This window comes from Muntiacus reevesi, chromosome 3 (genome assembly GCF_963930625.1).
Source record: "Muntiacus reevesi chromosome 3, mMunRee1.1, whole genome shotgun sequence".
In the NCBI taxonomy this organism is placed as follows: domain Eukaryota; kingdom Metazoa; phylum Chordata; class Mammalia; order Artiodactyla; family Cervidae; genus Muntiacus; species Muntiacus reevesi.
Genome location: NC_089251.1, coordinates 229,261,249 through 229,284,921, shown reverse-complemented (window position 1 = coordinate 229,284,921; position 23,673 = coordinate 229,261,249). Strand labels below are relative to the sequence as shown.

At 35.0% G+C, this 23,673-nt stretch overlaps 1 protein-coding gene across 4 annotated transcripts in view; it reads right to left on the bottom strand.

The window, feature by feature from the left end:
- The window catches only part of GALNT13 (polypeptide N-acetylgalactosaminyltransferase 13), a 603,283-nt gene that overhangs the window by 193,641 nt on the left and 385,969 nt on the right, over positions 1–23,673 (bottom strand). For all 4 annotated transcript variants that reach the window (XM_065927851.1, XM_065927849.1, XM_065927850.1 and 1 more), the window contains exons 5-7: positions 19,132–19,298; positions 18,286–18,493; positions 15,025–15,195 (exon numbers count right to left, since the gene is read on the bottom strand). In XM_065927851.1, the coding sequence (XP_065783923.1) occupies positions 15,025–15,195; positions 18,286–18,493; positions 19,132–19,298 (546 nt within the window). The remainder of the gene's footprint in view (positions 1–15,024; positions 15,196–18,285; positions 18,494–19,131; positions 19,299–23,673) is intronic.

The following is a 23,673-nucleotide window of genomic DNA, read 5'->3' as shown; positions in this document are numbered from 1 at the left end:
AAGAAGGCTGAGCACTGAAGAATTGATGCTTTTGAATTGTGGTGTTGGTGAAGACTCTTGAGAGTTGCTTGGACTGCAAGGAGATCAAACCAGTCAATCCTAAAGGAGATCAGTCCTGAATATTCATTGAAAGGACTGATGATGAAGCCAAAGCTCCAATACTTTGGCCACCTGATGAGAAGAGCTGAATGATAGGAAAAGACCCTGATGCTGGGAAAGATAGAAGGCAGGAGGAGAAGGGGATGACAGAGGATGAGATGGTTGGATGGCATCACTTACTCAATGGACTTGAGTTTAAGCAAACTCCGGGAGATGTTGAAGGACAGGGAAATCTGGCCTGCTGCAGTCCATGGGGTCAGAAAGAGTCATTCAGGACTGAGTGACTGAACAACAACAAGAAACATTAGTTCCTGGGTAAACTTACCCTTCCTCATCCACTTCTGTTCCTAAAACTTTGAGAATCATTGAAATAGCAATAAGCTGAGGTCATCTGGTCAAGCTAAAAGTCCATGTTATTGACTCTTTGCTTAGGCCACAAACAGCTAACCATCCTTTTATCTCTTTACTTGTTTACCTTGTCTCATCTTATATGAGTCTTCTGCAAAAGTTTTGGACTCTTCTCAAAAAACTGAAGATTAAGGCAATGCATAAGATCGAAACTCTCTCAGTCATGAAGTCTAACCTCTCCCAATCTCTATGTTAACATCGTGTTTCTCAGGGCCTCTTCCTTCTTCTTGTCTCGGTAGGAGGTAGGGAAAGACGTCTCCTCTCCTCTGAATGTGGAATAGTATTCATTCTTTTGCCTCAGTCAGCTCTTTTCTGACTATAAGCACACGTTTTCTTTTTGTTTTTTTAATCACACATTGATTGACTGAGCTTCAACAATATTGCGTATTTTACAAATGGAAGGCTATGGCAACTCTGAGTCAAGTCTGTGCTTAGTTGCTCAGTCATGTCTGACACTTTGTGACCCAGTGGACTGTAGCCCACCAGGCTCTCCTGTCCATGGGGATTCTCCAGTAAAGAATACTGGAGTGGGCTGTCAAGCCCTCCTCCAGGGGAGCTTCCCAACCAGGTCAATATATTGCAGGTGGATTCTTTACCGACTGAGCCATTAAGGGAAGCCCTTACTGGCGTCATTTTTTCCAACAGCATTTGCCTACACCATGTCTCTGTGTCAATTTTGGTAAGTTCATAGTACTTCAAACTTTTAAATTATTATAATATTTGCTACACTGATCTGTAATCAGTTATCTTTGACATTACTATTGTAGTTTGGGCACCATGAACCACGCCTTTATAAAACTGGGAATGTAATCAATCAGTGAAGACCTATAAGACATTCTAGAACTAATACCAAAAACGAAGATGTCTTTTTCATCATAGAGGACCAGAATGCAAAAGTAGGAAGTCAAGAAACACCTGGAGTAACAGGCAAATTTGGCCTTGGAGTACAGAATGAAGCAGAGCAAAGGCTAAGAGACTTTGGCCAAGAGAACACACTGGTCATAGCAAACACCCTCTTCCAACAACACAAGAGACAACTCTACACATGGACATCACCAGATGGTCAATGCCGAAATCAGATTGATTATAATCTTTGCAGCCGAAGATAGAGACGCTCTATACAGTCAGCAAAAGGAAGACTGGGAACTGATTGTGGCTGGGATCATGAGCTCCTTATTGCAAAATTGACTTAAATTGAAGAAAGTAGGGAAAACCACTAGACATTCAGATATGACCTAAATCAAATCTCTTAACGATTATACAGTGGAAGTGACAAATAGATTCAAGGGATTAGATCTGATAGACAGAGTGCCTGAAGAACTATGGACAGAGGTTCTGACATTGTAACAGGAGATAGTGATCAAAACCATTCCCAAGAAAAAGAAATGCAAAAAGGCAAAATGGTTGTCTGAGGAGGCCTTACAAATAGCTGTGAAAAGATGAGACGTGAAAGAAAAAGGAGAAAAGGAAAGATATACCCATCTGAATGCAGAGTTTCAAATAATAGCAAGGAGAGATAAGAAAGCCTTCCTCAGCGATCAATGCAAAGAAATAGAGGAAAACAATAGAATGGAAAGACTAGAGATCGCTTAAGAAAATTAGAGATCTCTTAAAAGAAACATTTTATGCAAAGATGGACACAATAAAGGACAGAAACGTTATGGACCTAACAGAAGCAGGAAACATTAAGAAGAGGTGGCAATCATACACAGAACTATACAAAAAAGATCTTAATGACCCAAATAACCATGATGGTGTGATCACTCACCTAGAACCTGACATCCTGGAGTGTTAAGTCAAGTGGCCTTAGGAAGCATCACTATGAATAAATCTAGTAAAGGTGATGGAATTCCAGCTGAGCTATTTCAAATCCTAAAAGATGATGCTGTTAAAGTGCTGTACTCAATATGCCATCAAATTTGGTACATTCAGAAGTGGCCACAGGAATGGAAAAAGTGTATTCATTTCAATCTCAAAGAAAAGCAATGCCAAAGAATGTTCAAAATACCACACAGTTGCACTCATTTCACACACTAGCAAAGTAATGCTGAAAATTCTCCAAGCTAGGCTTCAAAAGTTCGTGAACCAAAAACTTCCAGTGGATTCAAGCTGGATTTAGAAAAGGCAGAGGAACCATAGATCAAATTTCCAACACCCTTTGGATCATAGAAAAAGCAAGAGAATTCCAGAAAAACATCTACTTCTGGGTCATTAACTATGCCAAAGCTTTTGACTGTGTGGATCAAAACAAACTGTGGAAAATTCTTAAAGAGATGGGAATACCAGAACACCTTACCTGACTCCTGAGAAACCTGTGTGCAGGTCAAGAACCAACAGCTGGAATAGGACATGGAACAACAGACTGGTTCCAAATTGGGAAAGGAGAACATCAAGGCTGTATATTGCACCCTGCTTATTTAACTTCTATGCAGCACACATCATGTGAAATGCTGGGCTGGATGAAATAGAAGCTGGAATCAAGAAAGCCAGGGAAAATACCAATAACCTCAGATATGCAGATGATACCAAGATTATCAGAGAAAGCAAAGAGAAACTAAAGAGACTCAATGAAGTTGAAGGAGGAATGTGAAAAAGCTGGTTTAAAAGTCAACATTCAAAAAATGAAGATCATGGCATCTGGTCCTATCACTTCATGGCAAACAGATGGGGAAACAATGGAAGCACTGACAGACTTTATTTTCTTGGGATCCAAAAGCACTGCAGATGATGATTGCAGCCATGAAATTAAAAGTCACTTGTTCCTTGGAGGAAAAGCTATAACCAACCTAGCATATTAAAAAGCAGAGACTTTCCCACAAGTTCCACGTAGTCAAAGCTATGGTGTTTCCAGTATTCATGTAGACTATAGTCCACTATTCATGGTCTATAAAGAAGGCTGAGCTCTGAAGAAGTGATGCTTTTGAACTGTGGTGTTGGAAAAAACTCTTGAAATTCCCTTGGACTGAAAGGAGATCAAATCAATCAATCCTAAAGGAATCCCACCCTGACTATTCATTGGAAGGACTGATGCTGAAGCTCCAAATACTTTTGTCACCTGATGTGAAGAGCCAACTCATAACAAAAGGCCCTGATGCTGGGAAAGGTTGAAGGTAGGAGAAGAAGGGGATAACAGAGGATGAGATGGATGGATGGCATCACCAACTCAACGGACATGAGTTTGAGCAAACTCTGACAGATGGTGAAGGACAGGGAAGCCTGGCATGCTGCAGTCTATGGGGTTGCAAAGAGTTGGACATGACTGAGCGAATAAACAAAAATCAATCAATGCTGTTTGTGTCCTGACTTCAATACCATCCATTTTTTCCCCTATTTCTCTTCTTCTCCTTGGGCCTCCCTATTCCCTGAGACCAACTGATATCCCTACAATGATTTCTTTTTCAATTGAAAGAAAAAAATCACACATATCTCACTTCAAATAAACAACTAGAAATGAGCCAGCTTAGTGAGGAAGGTGTGATAAAAGTCAAGACAGGCCTAAAGATAGGTCTCTTGTACTAAATAAATAGGTTTTGAATGAAAAGAAAAACTTCTTGAAGGAAATTAAAAGTGCCACTCCAGTAAACCATGAATAATAATGAGAAAGCAAGACAGTCTTATCGCTGATATGGAGAAAATTTGAGTGGTCTGCATAGAAAATCAAATCAGCTACATTTCCTTAATCAAAACTTAATCTAGAGCAAGGCCCTAACTCTCTTCACTTTTATCAAGCCAGAAAGAAGAAAGGCTTGAAGCTAGAAGAGGTTGCTTTATAAAGTTTAAGGAAAGGAGCTGTCTCTATAACATAAAAATCAAAGGGAAGAAGCAAGTGCTGATGCAGAAGCTTCAAATTATGTGGAACTCTGAGATAATTAAGGAAGGTCACTACACTAACAGCAGATTTTCCATGTAGATTAAACAGCCTTTTATTGGCTGAAAATGCCATCTTAGCATCTACAGCTAGAGAGGAAAAGTCAATGCTTGGGTTTCAAAGCTTCAATGGACAGATTGTCTTATCAGGGGTTAGTGAAACTGGTGATTTTAAGTAGCCAGTGCTACTTTACCAATCTGAAAACCCTAAAGCCCTTGAGAATTGTGCTGTATCTACTCTACCTGTCACCTGTAAATGGAGTAATAAAGCCTGAATGATAGCACATCTGTTTACAGCATGGTTTACTGAATATTTTAAGCTCACTATTGAAACTAAAATTTATTGAGAATAAAAGATTTCTTTCAAAATATTATTGCTCATTGACAATTCACCTGGTCACCGTAGAGCTCTAATGGAGATGTACAACAAAATTAATGTTATTCTCATGACTGCTAACACAACATCTATTCCGCAGCCCATGAATCAAGCAGTACTTTTGACTTTCACATCTTAATCTTTAAGAAATACATTTCATTAGGTTGTAGTTGTCATCGGTAGTGATTCCTCTGATGGATCTGGGCAAAATCAATTGAAAACTGTCTGGAAAACATTCACCCTTCTAGATGCCATTAAGAACATTCACACTTCATGGGAAGAGGTCATAATATCAATATTAATAGGAATTTGGAAAAAGTTAATTGCAATCTTCAAATGACTTTGAGGTGTTCAAGACTTCAGTGCAGGATACAGCTGCAGATGTGGTAGAAATAGCAAGAGAACTAGAATTAGAGATGGAGCCTAAAGATGTGCCTGAACTGCTGCAAACTCATAACAAAACTTTACCAGATGTGGAATTGCTTCTTATGAATGAGCAGAGAAAGTTTATTGAGATGGAATCTATTCCTAGTGAAGAGTCTGTGAAAACTGGGAAATGACAACAAAGGATTTAGAAACTACATCAACTTACTTGATAAAGCAGTGACAGGATTTGAGAGTACTGACTCCAATTTTGAAAGGATTTCTGTGAATAAAATGTTATCTAATAACATTACATGCTACAGAGAAATAGTTTGTGAAAGAGTCAATCGATGTGGTAAGATTTACTGTCTTAAGAAATTTCTACAATCACACCAACTTTCTAGTAAGCCCACCCTAATTTGTCAGCAGGCATCAACAACAGCATCCAGATAAGACCCTTCATCCCTATAGGCTCTGATATGGTTAGAATTTTTTAGCAAGTATTTTTTAGCTAAGGTATATACATTGTTTTAGAGGCAATGCTCTTGAACACTTAATAGACTACAGTATGATATAAACATAACTTTTAAATGCACCAGGAAGCCAGAAAAAGTATTACTCACTTTAACCCAATATTCACTTATTGCAGCAGCCTGGAACCAAACCCACCACCTCTAAAGTATACCTGCAACCTTCCAGCTACCTGTTTATTGACTATTGAAAATGAGTTGCTCAGTCATGTCTCACTCTTTGTGACCCCATGAAGTGCAACTAGCCAGCTTCCTCTATCCATGAGATTCTCTCTATACATGAGATTCTCTGTCCATAGGATTCTCCAAGCAAGAATACTGGAATGGGTTGCCATTTCCTTCTCCAGGGTATCTTCCCAACCCAGGGATCAAGCTCAGGTCTCCTGCATTAAAGGCAGATTCTTCACCAGCTGAGTCATCAGGGAAGTCTTTGTTCACTGACTATTACATCTGTATTTCATACCTTTGATTTTTAGATTGTCCCTTTGAGCTTACAAAACTGCTCAATTAAGTTCTATCCTAAACTACGATACATCTTCACTCCATTCTATTGCTCACTTAAACCAGGGACATAACTTTTACTGGTGACCTTATTGAAAGGATGGTTTTTACATACTCCCTCAACTCCTCTTGACCTTCTAACTAGAATCTGGATCTTGTTCCCATCTCTGCAATAACTTCCTTCTGGAAGAGACTATTGATTATGAACTTCAATAGCCTTTCCTTTGAAAGCATTTAACACAATCTATCAGCCTCCTTGCTTGAAATTCTTTTCACCTCTGATTCCCACTGCATCGTTCTAGAGAGTTTTCTCCTTCTACCAATTTGAATATTGTATGATACTTATCGATGCCCCTTCCTTTCCATTGCTGGATGTCAGATCTCAAAATGTAGTCTTCTCAAGGGTCTCTCAGAGGCACTTTTCTCTTTCTAAACTCTTTACTTGGTCTTCTGCCCTTAGCATCACCTCCTGATCTATGTAGTCTCTTCTCTACTCTGCATTGGTTGTGCTCTTTCAATAACTCACTAGATGCTTTCTTAAAAAACTCCTCCTGACTCTGCTCAGTGTATATAACAGAGAAAGTGCTACCATGTCTGCTTCTCTTTCAAAGACCTCTATGTCCTTCTAAAGTCCTAAGACTTTATTCATCAGATTTTATTTCATCAAACCACCATTTAGCACCTTTATCATTTTGTCTCATTCAGTCATTTTCCACATACTTCCTCCTTTTTAAATATTTTCTGACACTTATCTCTGTTATCCAATTTTTGTCGTTATTTCTAACTATTTGTTATGGAATGTTATTACTTCTGCAGTCTGCAACATCCAAAATGTATTCTGTAAACCATAGCCTGTTTAATTTCTCTAAATAAAAATTCCTCTTAAAACATTAACCAGATGTTCCAAAACCTATATTTAAAAAATTTCAGATTTTTATATTATTTTGCTATTAGTGATGTAGAGCGACCCAATGAGCTCCTTCATTTAACTATCTTTATGTATTTAAAGTGGGCTTCCCAGGTGGCACTAGTAGTAAAGAACCTGCCTGCCAATGCAAGAGATGCAGGAGACATGGGTTCAATTGATCCCTGGATCAGGAAATCCCTTGAAGGAGGGCATGCATCCCATTCTAGCATCCTTGCCTGGAAAATCCCATGGACAAAGGAACCAGGGGGGGATACAGTCCATGAGGTCACAAAGAGTCGGACACGACTGAAGTGACTAAGCATGTACACATGCAAAAGTTTAGTTGTTTGCAGTGAATGCTTCACACTTTCAAACCTTCGTACATCTGTTCATCCATTTGCCACTTAAATCTTTCCTTGTAAACTCCCCTTAAATGTTTAAACCTGCTCAGGTCAACGCAAAATTTATGTAGTCCATACAGGCTGGCTTTGGTACAAACCTCTTCCCTCCAGTCTAGTTGTCATCTTTCCCTTCTTCCTTGTACTATAGCACTCTGCTTCTCTTGAGGCAATTGTCACTTCTTATTGACTATTATATTTATTACTATAAACATCTTACCACGTCTATAAGTACAGTTAATATATTGGTTTAATATTAATAGACATTTATTGAATAACTGAAATAAACAAGAAAGAATATGCATCCCCATGTCCATATTGTAAGTTAAAGTTACCTGCAACTGTATTTCTGAAACTGTGAAAAAAAATTCTTTGCTTACATCTGCTAAATTGATAATAAAGATGACTTCACGAATTCCAGGATATTTAAAGACCTTATCATCTAGTAAGAATTTTGGGGATTGAGTTTGATAGTATTTTAGAAATAAAGATATAAAGCTTTATAACAACACAGAGTAGTGAAGAACTTGAAAAGTAAGCATTTGACAAGGAAAAATACTGAAGATTTTCATCAGAACTTCATAAGGCAAAAGAAATTGTGATAGAATACATTTGATTATTCAGTAATGCTAAAATGCAATGATGCATTTTCACCAATAAGATGATATATCCTGTATTTTACACTGGGCTGGTATAACCACTACGTGTATGAAAAGAATGTACACAGTAAAGACACTCCAAGATGAAGCTAGTTAGTTTTAGGAATATGGACTTTGTATCTGGACTGACTAGATTTGAAGCTCAATTCCACAATGTGACCTTCAACAAGTCCCTTTTCTGTACTTTAATTTGATCATCTATAAGTTGGGGATATATGATAATGTATGTGATACTCTTAGAATAGTATCAGCACTAAGCAAGTACTGCACACTTAAATTTTAATTTTAATGAGGAAGAGGAAAACATCTGTTTGTCAAGATAATAATCAGCTTTATCTTATTTTCAGACTCAAATCAATTTTTAATAGAAGTGTAATATTTTAGGGCTTTAAAATCCCTACAGATGTGATCAACCAAATTTAACCGCAATGTATTTAAATATCTTATTCAGGAACCACCAAGTAGTTGATGGTCCAGTTGAGAAAAAAATTCCTTCTATATATCAGTCATTTATTTCTCCATCTAACCAGCTTCCAGTTATCCATATAACTCACACAACAAAAGATTTGATATAGCTAATTTGAAATAGTCTTTTCCTGATTTCAAGCTCCAAATATATGTATCATGTTTTTCTGTGACTGTTAGTACTGCTGTTCAAAGCAATTTCTTGTAAAGTTATTGAAACATCACTTCTTCTCACTAATCCTTTGATATACTAGGATTCTATTTAATCTTACTTGGCAAATAACCAGGATCTCTGGAGAAAAGTCTAAAGAAGATTTGTGAGACTATAGCTCAGCTTTCGGCTGTTATTTGCAGTAGTCAAATTACACAGTATCTAGATAATCAGGTTTCAGCTCTGCATTAATAAAATTTCTCACATATTATAAACTATGATAAAGAGAAAAGAAAAGCATAAACATTTTATTATTTATACAAATGTGAGGCAAAAAGCTGAAATAGTTCCATAAGTTTGATTTTGTTCAAGTCATAAAAAAAATAATGACTTCAATTGGTTAACCACTGTGAATGTTTAGAAACTAAAGTAAATTTAGACACTGTGAGTTTCTTTCCTTCCTTCTGTATTCTGTCAACTATACTTAATATTAAAAAAAAAAAGAAGAGAAAGAAAGGAACCAAAGGCATAAACTATTCTTTTACTAGAGTAAGTAATGAATAATTGCATGTTGAATGTAATTAAAGGTTTTTGGATAGAGAAAAGCGGGAAGTTTAGTGGAATATTGCATACCACAACACTGATTTGAACATATGTTTGAGTAAGAAGGTGCAGCTTTTGGTATAGAAGAAACTGTTATTTTAAGAGTTATGTCAACTTAGCCTCTGAGCAGGAAACTTGTTCAGATGCTGCAGAGTCTATGGAACACAGATAATTTCAAAGCTATATTTAAAGAATAAGAAAAAAATTAAAGTTCTGCCCAATAGGGACAAATGCTTTTTTTTCTGCCAAAGAATCCATTTATCAAGAAGTACTAGAATCAAATACAGTAACCTGTGTTTAAAGACCTACATTCCCAAAGAAGGAACAGTTTTTTTTTTCCTTTTTCCTAAATCCTTTTTCATAATCTTCACCACCTGATAAAACTCTAAACTTCCAAAGAGGATATATAATAAATGGTGCAAATTTTTTTTTTTTCATTTAGTGCTTCAGATGGGTTAAAATAAAAAATGGGGCCAGATATTTTAAAATGTTTTTGTTAATTAATTATTCAGTACATAAATATGATAGTTTATTTATCACCCTGTAAACTTTCTGTACCAGACTTGTTTCCATCTCATTCCAACAGATTGCTAGGAAACTCTTTCAAATTATCCCCTAAACCATTAGGAAGTAATATACTATTAATGTGTTATTTTCTCCAAAGAATATAAAGATTCCACCTGGGGTAGAATATTTTTTTCTCAAAATCAGCAAATATTAGACTTCAATACAAGTAGGTATGAATGTTGAATATTCTGAAGTTCAACTCTTTCAAAATCTATTCTATGCACAAACTTCACTTTCTCTGTGCTGTTTCTTTAGCATCTCTTATTTTAAAGAGGTGTCTCATAGGCATTACCTATGCTTCTTTTATCCAATTTCAAAGTGCAATTTTCACTGGACTGAGGAAAATAAAGTCTGATAGCTAAAAACTAAGAAATATATCACTAGTTGCTACTATATAATAACAAACATTGTCTCAGATTTTACAGAATAAGTGTATTTCACTTATTATACTTCCTGATAAATTGAAGTTAGTGATGATTTGGGGGGAGAGGGAAATCAAACTTGCAAAAGGTATCAGGATATTAAAACAAATTTCATATTGCTTGAATGCATAATTCTAAAGAGACTGTGTTATATGCAAAAACTGTAGATCACAGATACAAATGGCAAAAAAATAAAGTGTAAAACTCTCAGGTTGACTTTGATTATCAAAAATTGAAAAAGAGATCAGTAAATAATTTAGATATTACCAACCATTAAAATTTTTATTTGTGACAATGTTTAATGGCATTAAAGATACTAAGTTGATATACCAACTTTTAAACTGTGGAGAAACGTATCTGGAAAGAGATGCGCTGGAAGTAAATAACAAAATATGAAAGACCTGGCTCACTGGTGTTCTGCTTAAAAATACAGATATTTTTCACATTTATTTTTCAATCCATGTGTATTCTACTTATATTATCAGAAAAAAATTACCTTTAAAATAGTCTCAAATTTCATTTAATGTTTTACAGCACTTCACAAGTTAAAAGCAAGACAAGGAGGATGATTTTCCATTTCAGCGTTAAGGAGAATTGCTAAATTCTCAATAGGAGGAGCTTGAAATAAAACTCAGATCCTCCAAAGCCAACTTCAATGCTCCTTGTGTCATATCATATAAGAAGGACACAGGAAATAATATATATGAACACTATGAGTTATTCATAATAATTGTAACCCAAGGTGTTTTTAATACTATTGCTTAATTTATTTGATTTTCTTTATAAATTCCTAATTTCAATGAGATAAAAATACATGTATGAGATTAGACAAATGTTAACAAAAATGGACAAAGTCAAATGTGTCAGAAATAAAAAACTCATAATGGCATTTACGCCTCATTCATTCAATATTATGCTAGCATGGATTAGAAGACAATCTAGAACTCTAGTTTTGCTTGAGAAAAATATTGAACATGGTACTCAAAGTAAGAATGGAGTCATACTAAGAATATTAATAATGACAAATTGTGGGGAAAAAAGTCCATAAAGTAAGACACAAAAGGGAAAGACAAATAGACTTGATAAATAACCCTGTAGATTTTTAATTAAGTAATCTGTTTTAATCAGTGAGAAATTAAAGTAGAAACTAATATCTTTACAACTATTTATTTAGGGTTACTTGTAGGGCATACTTAAGAGATAAACACAAGCAATAAGATTTAAGCGTCAGGTTCTTTTTCAGAAGCACACACCTCTCTATCAGCTGACTTTGTTTAAATCCTGTACCTCCACTCTCTCCACTTTGTGCTGGCCTTTTCCTTATCCAGTAGACTCTGGCTGATGCTAGACTCTGAGCAGGGCTTGTGTGTTCAATGACTTTCAAACTCAGCCATTTTTCAGGCAGTAGCCTCTAAATCAAAGATTATAAAAGATTTAAATGATTGTGCTGTGCTTAATTGCTCAGTCATGGCTGACTCTCCAACCCCATGGACTGTAGCCCGCCAGGCTCCTCTGTCCATGGGGATTCTCCAGGCTAGAATACTGGAGTGGGTTGCCATCCCCTCCTCCTAGGGATCGAACCCAGGTCTCCCACATTGTAGGCGAATTCTTTACCATCTGAGCCATCAAGGAAGCCCTTTAAAAGATTATAGCCATGCAAATAAAAATATGTGAAGTCAATTAGTTGCAATAAGCATATTTCTCTCACCTGTGATTGGGACACAGATCCAGAGAAATATTTCTCCAAGTGCAAGAATGAAAAATGGCAGTTGATCTTCAGCCTTAGAATCAGGGAGACACACACTGAAAAAGGAACTGGGAGACAGGGCTAAACTATCATGCTATTTCTACATGGGCATTTTTTACTCAGTTAGTCCTGGTTATGCCAAGTAGGAAACTGGACCATTGTAGCAAAATCTTCTTATTTCTAAAGAATAGCTTGAAATTTAGATTTTTATTTTAAATATCTCATTTTAGAAACACTGGCAATTTTAATAAATGCCAAACATTATATAGGCCAAAGAAAATACATCTATAGAGCGTATTCGACACACAAGCTCTTGGTTAATGGCTTCTGGTTTAATAATTTGATTACTATATTTTTGTACATAGAGTTGAGATATTTCTGAAAAGTCATATAATTTAACTACTAAAATGTCAAGGACAGTTTACTGATTACAGAAAACTAAATAGAAAGAACAAAGCTGGATTATGTATGCTATTATTCCACACTCATAACTTCACAAATGCCAAGCATTTCATGAACTCCATTTATTATCAAAAAGAAAATATCAAAGACCAGAGGTTGACAATAGAATAATAAGTATAACCATTATAAACTTTACTTTAAATGCAGTATAACTAAGGTTAGGTTACAAGTTCAAGTTGTTTCTCTGTGTATGCAGATGTGTGACTGTATTTCTAAATGATGACTAACTAGCCAATTATAGTCCCTAGAAAGTTCTGTCATAACTGACATTTTAAATAAAGCATTCTACTAAGAAAACCAAAATTTCAACCTCGTTTTAATCACTTTAGCTATTCAGAATTCTGTTAATCAAGTAGAAAAAAAAATTGTCTTTAACACTTACAATGATTTATCTGTTTGTATGAATGCAAGAAAAATGATCACACTGTCAAGTAATAGATTACAAGTACAGAGAAAGTTCACGTTACAGCTATGCTGATGAAAATTACCTGCAGGCTATTACAACAGAGCCTGTGAATTAATTAACCTTTTGCCATAAAAATCTTGAAACTTCAGCAAAGACTGAGATTTCTGTTTCTCTTGCTCCTTAGCACTGAAATACTGTCCCTTCACAGTGAAAATACTGTGCAATTACTGAGGCAAACAAATAAACATACTCAGATTCCATCTTTGCTCCATGTTATTATAATAAAAATCACATAAGTTGTGATTAAAATACAGCAATTTAGATGTTTCCTCTTTTGTTTCAGTTAAAGATGAGAGATAATGGTTGATTTCTCCGTAGATCTTTAATTTTATGAATAACACTGGCAATTTCTTCGTATGAATAATGGCTACCTCTTAATTATGCATGTTTCGAATTTGGGAGAAACTAATTAAATAAAGCAGAACTTTTGCCAACATGTTAAAAAATAAATACTCACATGCATTCTTCTAAACTTCATTTTCAAATAAATAAACACACTATCTCTACTTGAATGTACTGGTCAAGTACTTTGATAATTTCCACTTGGGTTCTGAAGCTGAGAAATCATCTAACAATAAATAAAACTATGATCTAGGGAAATAGGATTTCTAAATAAACAATGGTAACATGAGGCATTGTATTCCTTCAAGTTGTTAAAGCCAAGGAGCAATAAGACATGGTGAATGTGAAGATGACAGCAAAACTTAAGGACTACTAAATTACACTCCACATATTGACATGATAATTTCACATCCTTATGCAACTGTTTGGAAATACTTTTTACTATTTTGATGTAATTAATATCTCAAGAGAGTTAACAGTCTCAATATTTAATTGTTCAATAACAAGCAGTTATTAGCTTGTTATTAGCTTTTTTTTGAGTTAGCTTCAATTAATTCATTATATAATTAGTCTTAACAATGAATAAGCCATTCTCTGAGTAGGTTGAGATATTCTTGTTTAGATAGTGGGTTTTATGTATATATACATTGTTTTAAAACATTAGGGTATTTCTCTATGCTCTCTCTCTCTCTTGGTCATCTGTGTGTATGTGCTCAGTCGTGTCCGACTCTTTGCAACCCTCTGCTGTAGCCCTCCAGGATCCTCTGCCATGGAATTTTCCAGACAAGAATACTGGGGTAGGTTGCCATTTCCTCCTCCAGAGGATGTTCCCAACCCAGGGACTGAATCCATGTCTCTTATATCTCTTGCACTGTAAGCAAATTCTTTACCACTGAACCACTGGAAAAGCCTATTTTCCAATCAAATGATGATTTGCCAAATTCATCTTAAAGAGCTAAACTAGTGAACTTCTTCCCCAAGTATTGTTCAGAGAATCAATTTTTAGTTGCAGGTAAGAGGTATACAACAATATGTTAAAGGAAGAAGGTGATAATGCTTGTCTAGAAAACTGAAGATGTATATGATAGGTGTACATGTATACCTATATATGTGTGTGTGTATATATATATATTCTCAGTTAAGGACGTACATATTTTAAGTGTAATTATTTCAAGTTAAGCAGATTCTTAAAATAATTTGGAACAAATGTTTCATAATTGTTAATATATTAAAATTTTCCAAATGAATCTTTTATTGTATCTATAGGGAAAGTAGCTCTTTAAGGTTGGCAAATTTAAAACATTTACCAAAACATTTTTGGTTAGTTCAATTTTGAGCATACCCCTGTATAAGCTACATTTAGGTAGGTATATATCTACACCTGAAGTATCAAAGCTAATACATGTTTGTCACATGGAAAATTAACAATACATATACTTTGAATATAAGAATACACAAAGTTTCAAAAAATAACTGGTACTCTGCCAATACTTAAATTTGTTCGTGCTGATTTAAACTAGAATTAATATTTCCATTGATTCTAGGATGATCATGCTCACGATAATACATATATGTATTTGAATAAAAAGTAGATGTCTTTGAAAGCCTAAAGAATGAATAACAGGTATATAATATATCTTAATTGTTCTAGGAATACACATTCTATGCTTTGGAAGAAATGCTCCACATACCTGACAGGTAATGTTCTGTCTCCTTTCCTTCTATCCATTTCTCTTTGGGGAACAGGATACCAACGGAAATTCAGTTTCCAGTTAAAACCCCCATAAGTCATGTCTGATCCAGCCATGTATTCAAAGGTGTCATCACTAATCACATCAATGATGGGGCATACAACTGTCTTCCTACAGAGAAACTAAAATCAGCTGATGCAAAAATGATGATTTAAACATTTCATTAGCTTCTTTAAACATCACATAGCTGATACATTGAAATTTAATTATTTTTTGACTTTAATTTGCCTTTATTGTCATGTTACCTTTTTCTCCATGGAATTACTTCCTTTTATTACATCCAACTTCAGTCTACTTTTATTCTATCATGTATAATCTAATCAAATATACTAATTGATCCTCAAGCTAATTTCCAAATGCATTCTTAGTACTAACTCAGCAGGATGAGCATGGCCTATTTTTCATTAAACCTCTCCCCACAGCATGATTAGTAGATTGCTTTGATATTATGCAGCATTTCAGCTATAGCCCACTGAAAAGCAACGGTATGCAGGGAGTGAAGGATGAATGATAGCAAATTCAATCTGGTAGCTTGACTCTCAAAGGCAATAGTTTAGATTAAAGAGAGAGCTCAGAGAAAATGTTCATGGAAAACAAACAAATGAAAATCCACAAAGACAAGCAACAATAAAAATCATGATCATCAGTATAAGTAAATATTTCCTATGAAAGATATTACATTCATGACAATTTCTGAGTGAATCATCTTAGACCAGCAGTTTACACTAACAATCTACATTTTTTAAAATAGGAAAAGATAAGCAACTTCAGTCTCTGGAGTTTTATGATTCATTTTTTTCTTAAAGTAAGAGGAAGAGCCAGAAGATTTGGTATTCTTTTCTTTTTTAATTTATTTTACTGAAGTAAAGTTGATTTACAATGTTGTTAATTTATACTATATATATCACTTTGCATAGCAAAGTGATTAAGTTATACACACATAGATTTGATATTCTTGGTGGTGGTTTTTTAGGATAAGGAACTTTGCACCATGGGAGGTCATTAGGAATTCTTTTAATCCATGTTTCACTTTCTCTAGTCTATCCCTATTCCAAGCCTATATGTTTTATTACGGTGTTAACCTTCTGTCATCTCCAAAGTAAATGTTTAAACAATTGAGTCTTGTTTGTAGCTAATTCCAAAAAGTAGAGCTTGTTTATCATATAAGATATAAAGCAAATACACAAATATGCTCTAGAATCATCCACAGACATGGAAAACAAGGAAATGTTGCCCATTATTTATTCTGGTTTTGCAATACCTGTATCACCAACGCTCAATTTCTAATAGATCTTATATGCCACACAATTGACCAATGTCTAGAGTCCTCTGAAGTTAAAAGGTTTCAAACTTTGCTGATGATTCAGTGGTGAAGAATTCACCTGCCAATGCCATGGACACAGGTTTGATCCCTGGTCTGGGAGGATCCCACATGCCATGGGCCAGCTAAGCCTGAGCACCACAGAGCCAGCACTCTCGAGCCCTGGAGCCCACACACTGTGACTACTGAACCCCATGTGCCTAGAGCCTGTGCTCTGCAACAAGAGAAACCACGGAAATGAGAGGCCTACACACAGCAGCGAGAGAGCAGCCTCTGCTTGCCACAACTAGAGAGAGCCCATGCACAGCTGCAAAGACCCAGTACAGCCGTGAAAATAAACAAATGAATCTTAAAAAAAAAAAAGGGAAAGAAAGAAATTGAAAGGTTTCACCTAGCCTTGGATAAGCTTCTTGGTAACTCTGGTCCTTATTAAAAAAAATATCTTTCTTTCTTTACTAAATTTAACAATTTAAATTATAGGGAGATGACATTAGATCTAATAACCTTGAACAGAACTTTAGTATCTAGTTATGTCAACTTTAGAACATATAAGCAAGATAAGACATTAGAGTTCATTATATGTTCATATAATGAACATCTAAATATGTTGTTAGATTAAAAAACAAATGATCTATTCATGACCATAGTGAAGTAACATTATATTATAATCTCACTAAGTTGAATATGAAACACATGTTTTAAAAAGCAGCATAATGTATGAAAAGCTGCCAGGAAATGCATTTAAGATGTTCCAAGTTCATTTTACTTTGCCAGCCTTACCCTCCTGTGCATACTGTACAATACACAGAATGGAAAAGTGTTATTACCCATATATTACATTCAGTAGACTAAAAGGTTCCCACTGCTTTCTTCAACTGCCATGGTTCATTTTACTGACAACCTCCATCCATCTTCCTGGCAAATACCAAATCATGCCATTTATGTGATAGAGCTGCAGTAGCTCACACAAAGCAGCCCCTGTCTTGGAGCCTTAATTAAAAACTTCAATTCTAAGAAGACCTTTCTACTGTTCGTGAAATGACTGTACAAGCAAGGTGCTATGCAATGTTTTGCTATTATTTCAGACAGCAATCGGCATAATTGTCTTCATTAGGTGCTTAGGAATGGTACTCATTTATCATCAATAGTTATTAGTAACTGCAAGAAATCCATTTAAACTTCATAGAATCACATGGGAAAGAATTGCAGGTATCCATGAGGGTTTCTAATTTCTATAAAGCATTCTTCATTCATGCTGTCTGTATAGAATGGCAGTACTACTTAAACATTCTTACAGCTGCGCTTTTCTTTAAATCATTATTTCATTTCAGTGGGGTGCATGAATGTATATGAGTTTATTTTTAAGATCTTCAAGGTGGCTTGCACTTGACTTTGATTAAGAACAGTGACTAGGAAGAGAGAAGATTGTTCTGGAAGTGGGGAGCCCTAAATTGTTGTCCTCGTCATTTACAATTTCTAGGACAAGCTATTTAACTCATCTGTTCCTCCCTATCATCAGACACAGAGAAGAGTATCTTTATTATCTACCTCACAGAGTGGTTGTGAAGACAAAGCTGCTTTGAAAATATATTTTGTAAAATATACTACTATTTCTGATTGGACTGATTTCCTTCATCTATAAAATGAATATTCAGCATCTTTACTGTTTTAATTGCTTGACTTTCTTAATCAAATATTCAGGTTTGGCATAAATAAACCAAGATCTTAATTAAATAAGGAGTAAGGGGACTTCTTTTTTAAAAGCTAGGAAATAAACATTCTGAAAATAGCAGCTTGGGAAGAAAAGTTTTGAGGGATAGCTGTAACGGTCCTAACAAGTTAAGTCAAAATCCAGACAGACAGAGCATATGAATTCTTACCTGTCCTCCTTTATTCTTGCCAGCAAGGGCTCTAGCCATCCTAACGTGCATTCACAGTGGGCATCCAGGAAAGTTATGACTTGTCCTTTTGAAGCAGCTGCTCCTCGAAGGCGGGCACGTATTAACCCAGAGCGCTCTTCCATTCTAATAATTTTTACTGGCACTTCTAAATTTTTCACATAATTCTCTAATGTTAACTTGAGAAAATCTGTAATGTGCAATTAAGAATTTATAAAGTCTTGAAATTCTTTTAAGACAGAGAAGTGATACCACTACCTAGATGGAAATTCAACACACAGAAGTGATAGTCAACTCCTATCAACATGCTTTGCATTAGGTTAAAAAAAAAAATAAAGATACAGAGATTTCATCACTACTAGTGTACAGTTCATTATGACTCTATCACATGGTTGACAAGGATAAGGCTACACTAGGAAGCTAATATACTAGACTGTAATTTATAAACTGGGCCACATTGGCAAATGCAGTCTTCTTAAATATGTTATTTTTCTTTTACCTACACTAAAAAAAGAGAACCAGATACCTACTGTGTCATATAAATGTTCAGTCATATGATCAATTGAGTTGGGAAAAAAGAGAAATACTTTGGAAAGTCATTTTGGCTGATTTCTTAGGTTAGTAAGAACCAAATGGAATCATGAGGTAAACTGAAAGAATTAGTTACTTGTTTCTGGAGTGGCACTGACTAGATATACTGAAAAAATTTGATAGGTAGTTTTAGGTTTAGTATAATGACAAGGAAAATATGGATCATTACCCTGTTATCTTTTTGAACACAATAAAGCTCTTAATTAAAAAATATATACACAATAAAAATAATTTTACCTCTTTCACTAGCATCATCTACCAAGATGACCTCAGAGAGCAGATAGTGTGGGGACCGATTTATAACACTGTAAACAGTTCTGAGGAGAGTGCTCCAAGCTTCATTATGAAATACAATGACTACACTTGTGTTTGGAAGTTCATCAGGGTAGACCTTTGTCTTGCATCTGGAAGAAAGGAAAGAAGAGGGACAAGCTAATAAGTTCATTTTTCCTTCTGATCATTGTAATAAAAATACCCATTATGACACAAAATTAGACTCAAAAGTTCCTTATTACAGCAACACTTTATGGTTATCTAAAATTATTTTCCCTTTTATATATATTGTGAGTATTCACTTGGTACTTTGAAAATGAAATATGAATACTTACTAGTATTATTTGAACTTTTTTTTTTTTTAATTTTACATTAACTCTAGGGAACAAAACGGCATGATTTGGACACGAGTCTAAGAAAGCTAAAATAACATTATGAGACTATCAGTGGAAGATCAGGTACAAAAGGAATTCATTTAGTAGATACAACTGTCTTTTTATTTAGAAAAAAGAATTATTGTATAACTCAAAAATTCCTGAGAACATAAATAGACATTTGTTCACAGGGCTTTGAAGCTTGTAAAATGGAGATTACTTTTCTTCTAAAATCTAGTCAGGTACATTTTCATTCTGTTGAAGAATGCCATAATTCATGTCTACTTTGAGAGAAAGATGTTGGAGTCAAGATACATTTCAAAGATTCAAAAAAAAAAAAACTAACAAAATCAGAGATGACGAAAGGGTATAGCTTCCAGAACATCTCTTGAATGTATAGAGGGATCACCTGGGGATTGGGTAGCAGGCAATCTCCAGTTTAGCAGATCTAGGGTGCAGTCTGAGAATATACAGGTTTTAAAATGTTTCCAGGTGATTTTGATGCTGTTGATCCCTGGAACATGTGGTTAAGTAAAAGGTTGCATAATAATTGTTATTAATCTTAGAACTTGATATTTTGAAAATAAAAAACTTAATTTTGCTGATAAATTAAAAGAAGTCCAGATTTTGCTTTTCAAGCCATCAAACTTGTAAGGTACATTTTGATAAGTAATATGCAGATGTTTGGAGAAGGAAATGGCAACCCACTCCAGAGTTCCCACATGGAGAATCCCATGGACAGAGAAGTCTGGTGGTCTACACAGTCCATGGCGTCACAGAGAGTTGGACACGACTTGGCGACTAAACCATCACCATGCAGGTGTTCTAGGTGGTCATTGCAATTTTAATGTGCAGGGGTCTCTCAGCCATATCCACCTGTCAATTTTAGACATTTTTGTCACATATTGTTAAATCATTGTGATTATAGAGTATTTTGCAAAAATGTCACTGGGTATCCAGACAGGAATAGAAATTTATTCACCTCATGTTATTTTTCCTGGTGAAATATGCTGAAGAGCAAGAAAATTAAAATCCTTCCATAAGTAAAATGAACCAGAAACACCCTGCCATCAATAAATGACCTAATGCTTGACACAAAATTAGTATCATTAAAATTAGTCCCCTTCACAGGTGAGTGAAAAAAATCCAATAAAGTGTGGGCATCAAAGGCATGTATAAAATAAATACCAACTATATGCCTGCAGAGACTTTAATCATTTTTTAAAACAGTCTAAAATAACACCTCAGTGAAGTGCTCTGTAATATAGCCAGGAAAGAATGTACATATGTCTAACCATTTTTTCAGCATATATTTATTTGAATAACATTCATTAACCATCCACATTATATAAGACATTGTGAATATAAAAAAAGTTCAAATGTAGGGTAGAAGAGGTAGGTTGATTCACAGTCATCTTTTCCCATTCTGGTAGCAAGATTAAAGTGGTTTCTACTAATATATGTCTCATCGTCATTTGACTTGGGCTTTCAGGAAGTTTATCATTAAACAAACTTAGAAAGCTGTCTTGGTAAGTCAGAAAGGTCCTCGCCAAGATTCTCCTCAAATCTCCATTCTTCTGCCTCATCAAAACACCCCCTCACTTAGGGCATGCTGAACAAAATGAGTCGTAAAGATGATTGTCATCATCAATAAAGAAGTAAAACTGAAAAAGAGGCTGAAATCAGTCCAACAGTCAGCAACTACTGTTTTCACCCAAGGATAATAGTCTATGAAGGCTACTTATTATCATTTGTATATTAATCATTTCTTTTAAATTAAATCTCTTGTATGTTATGCTAAGTGCTAATAAAGAAAAAAGTGAACAAGATATTTATTCAAATAAATCATTTATAAAATAAAAACAAAAGCAGATACTTAGATCCAGCTTCTCAACTTATTTCCATCAAGCCTTATTTTTGTGGTTAAAAAAATCCACTCACAAATGTTAATTTTATATTCATTATATGTGACAACATTATAATGAACTAATTTACTAATAATGCAGCTAAAATATTTTGCTTACTTAGAGAAAATTTCCACTATGTCATTATTTAATGTCATATAAAATAAAATGTGGTTAATATTTTATTAATTCTTCCTCTTTCTCCTATGAAAACAGTTATTTTGCAAAAGAAACTTTGAATAATAAAATAGTTCATAGGATAATTCTTATTATACAAGTTAAACATTTTCTATGTCTGTTTATCCAGTTATTCAAGTATACAAATATATATGAACAAGAGTTTTTTATTTTTATAATTTTTAACAGATTTATGATACATTGAACTGGAAATATTGCCTATAATTCTTCAAACCTCTTGTCACCTAGGGTAAAATACATCATTATTTTATGCACCACTAGGAAAGAAAAATGTTGTCAAACCATAATAAAATGCTTTGTGTTATCTTGAATAGGATCTATTCAATACCTAAAGCCTATAGAAAAAACTCTCAAATTTATTTTGACATAGATTGCTATCAATATTTTAAGCTTGCTTATACATCAGACACACTAGTTTCTTATTGCTTTGAAATTTCTTTCATCTATTCTAAAGGGATTTCTCTAGTTTTGGGTTGTATTGCTTAACAAATGAGAGACATACATTTAGCATGTATCTCAGTAACAAAATATTAATACAAAACAATTTCATCTTGCGAGTATCCTCCTTGGTACTATAAAACTGTACTTACAAACTTTTAGTGGCAAAGGAAATCTTGACAAAATTCAGATTCTGATTCAGTAGATCTGGTATGGGAATAAGGTTCTGAATTTCTAGTAAGACTCCTGGCAATGTGGACACTGCTAGCCCTGAGTTGACATAATAAGCAGTTGATAATAAGGCTATCAGTCAGCTGTTGATAAGCAAGAGAAACTGTAGTCATTGCTCCGATGCTAAACATTGGCTTCATCTTATAAAATTCAATTTTTGCCACTGTTTCCTTCCTTTTTTTTCATACTGTAACATTTTGTTTCTATAAAGAATCATATTGCAATCTTTCTAAAGAAATACTGAATGACAAACTCCACACACGGAATATAAATAGTGCACATAACTTAGTTGAAGTTTGATTATGTGAACAGCATTACCACATTCACACAAGCTTAGGGAACATTGTCTATATGACAACTGTAACTAACCATCAACTATAAAACTCATCCTGAGTGAGACACATGAAAGGTAAAAAGTGTACACTTAAAACAGGTAAATACAGTAATTTTTTCTTTAGCCACAGAAAAATACTTAAAGTGTTGAATGATTTTTTTAGTTTTCTTAAAAATGCTTTTAGTATCAAAGCTGGAAGAGTTTTTAACTCAGTGATTTTTCCAGAAAAAAATTAAAAACAAAGAAAATACAACAAGGAACCTATATAATGGGATTGGGGGAAGGTACTTAAAATAATTCTGTAGTTTTGACCTTTCTAATGATCTTTTAAGTGTATGCTTTTTACCTTTCATGTGTCTTACTCAGTATGAGTTTCATAGTTGATGGTTAGTTACAGTTGTCATGTAGGCAATATTCCTTAAGCTCCTGATGCTGGGAAAGACTGAAGGCAGGAGGAGAAGGGGACCGCAGAGGGTCAGATGCTTGGATGGCATCACTGACTCATTGGACACGAATTTGAGCCAGCTGCTGGAGATGGTGAAGGACAGGGAAGTCTGACGTGCTGCAGTCCATGTGGTCGCAAATAGTCGGATGTGACTGGGCAACTGAATGATATACTCTGAAATGTGTGGTAGACATTGCTTGATCCACACAGCAGAGTGGGCTTCCCAGGTGGTCCCAGTGGTAAAGAATCTGCCTGCTAATCCAGGAGCCACAGGAAATACCAGTTCAGTTCCTGGGTAGGGAAGATCCCCCGCAGGAGGAAATGGCAACCCACTTCAGTATTCTTGCCTGGAGAATTCCCAGGACAGAGGAATCCCAGGTTGCTACAGTCCTTGGGATTGCAAAGAGTCAGACACGACTGAGCATGCTTGCCACACAGCAGGGTAAAGCTCAGAATCTCCAAAAGGTGGAATGGGAAAGGACTTTCAAAGTTGACCGGACTGAGAAGCCTGGCAGGCTACAGTCCATGGGGTCACAAAGAGTCAGACATACCAGAGCGACTAACACTTTCACTTTTCCAAGT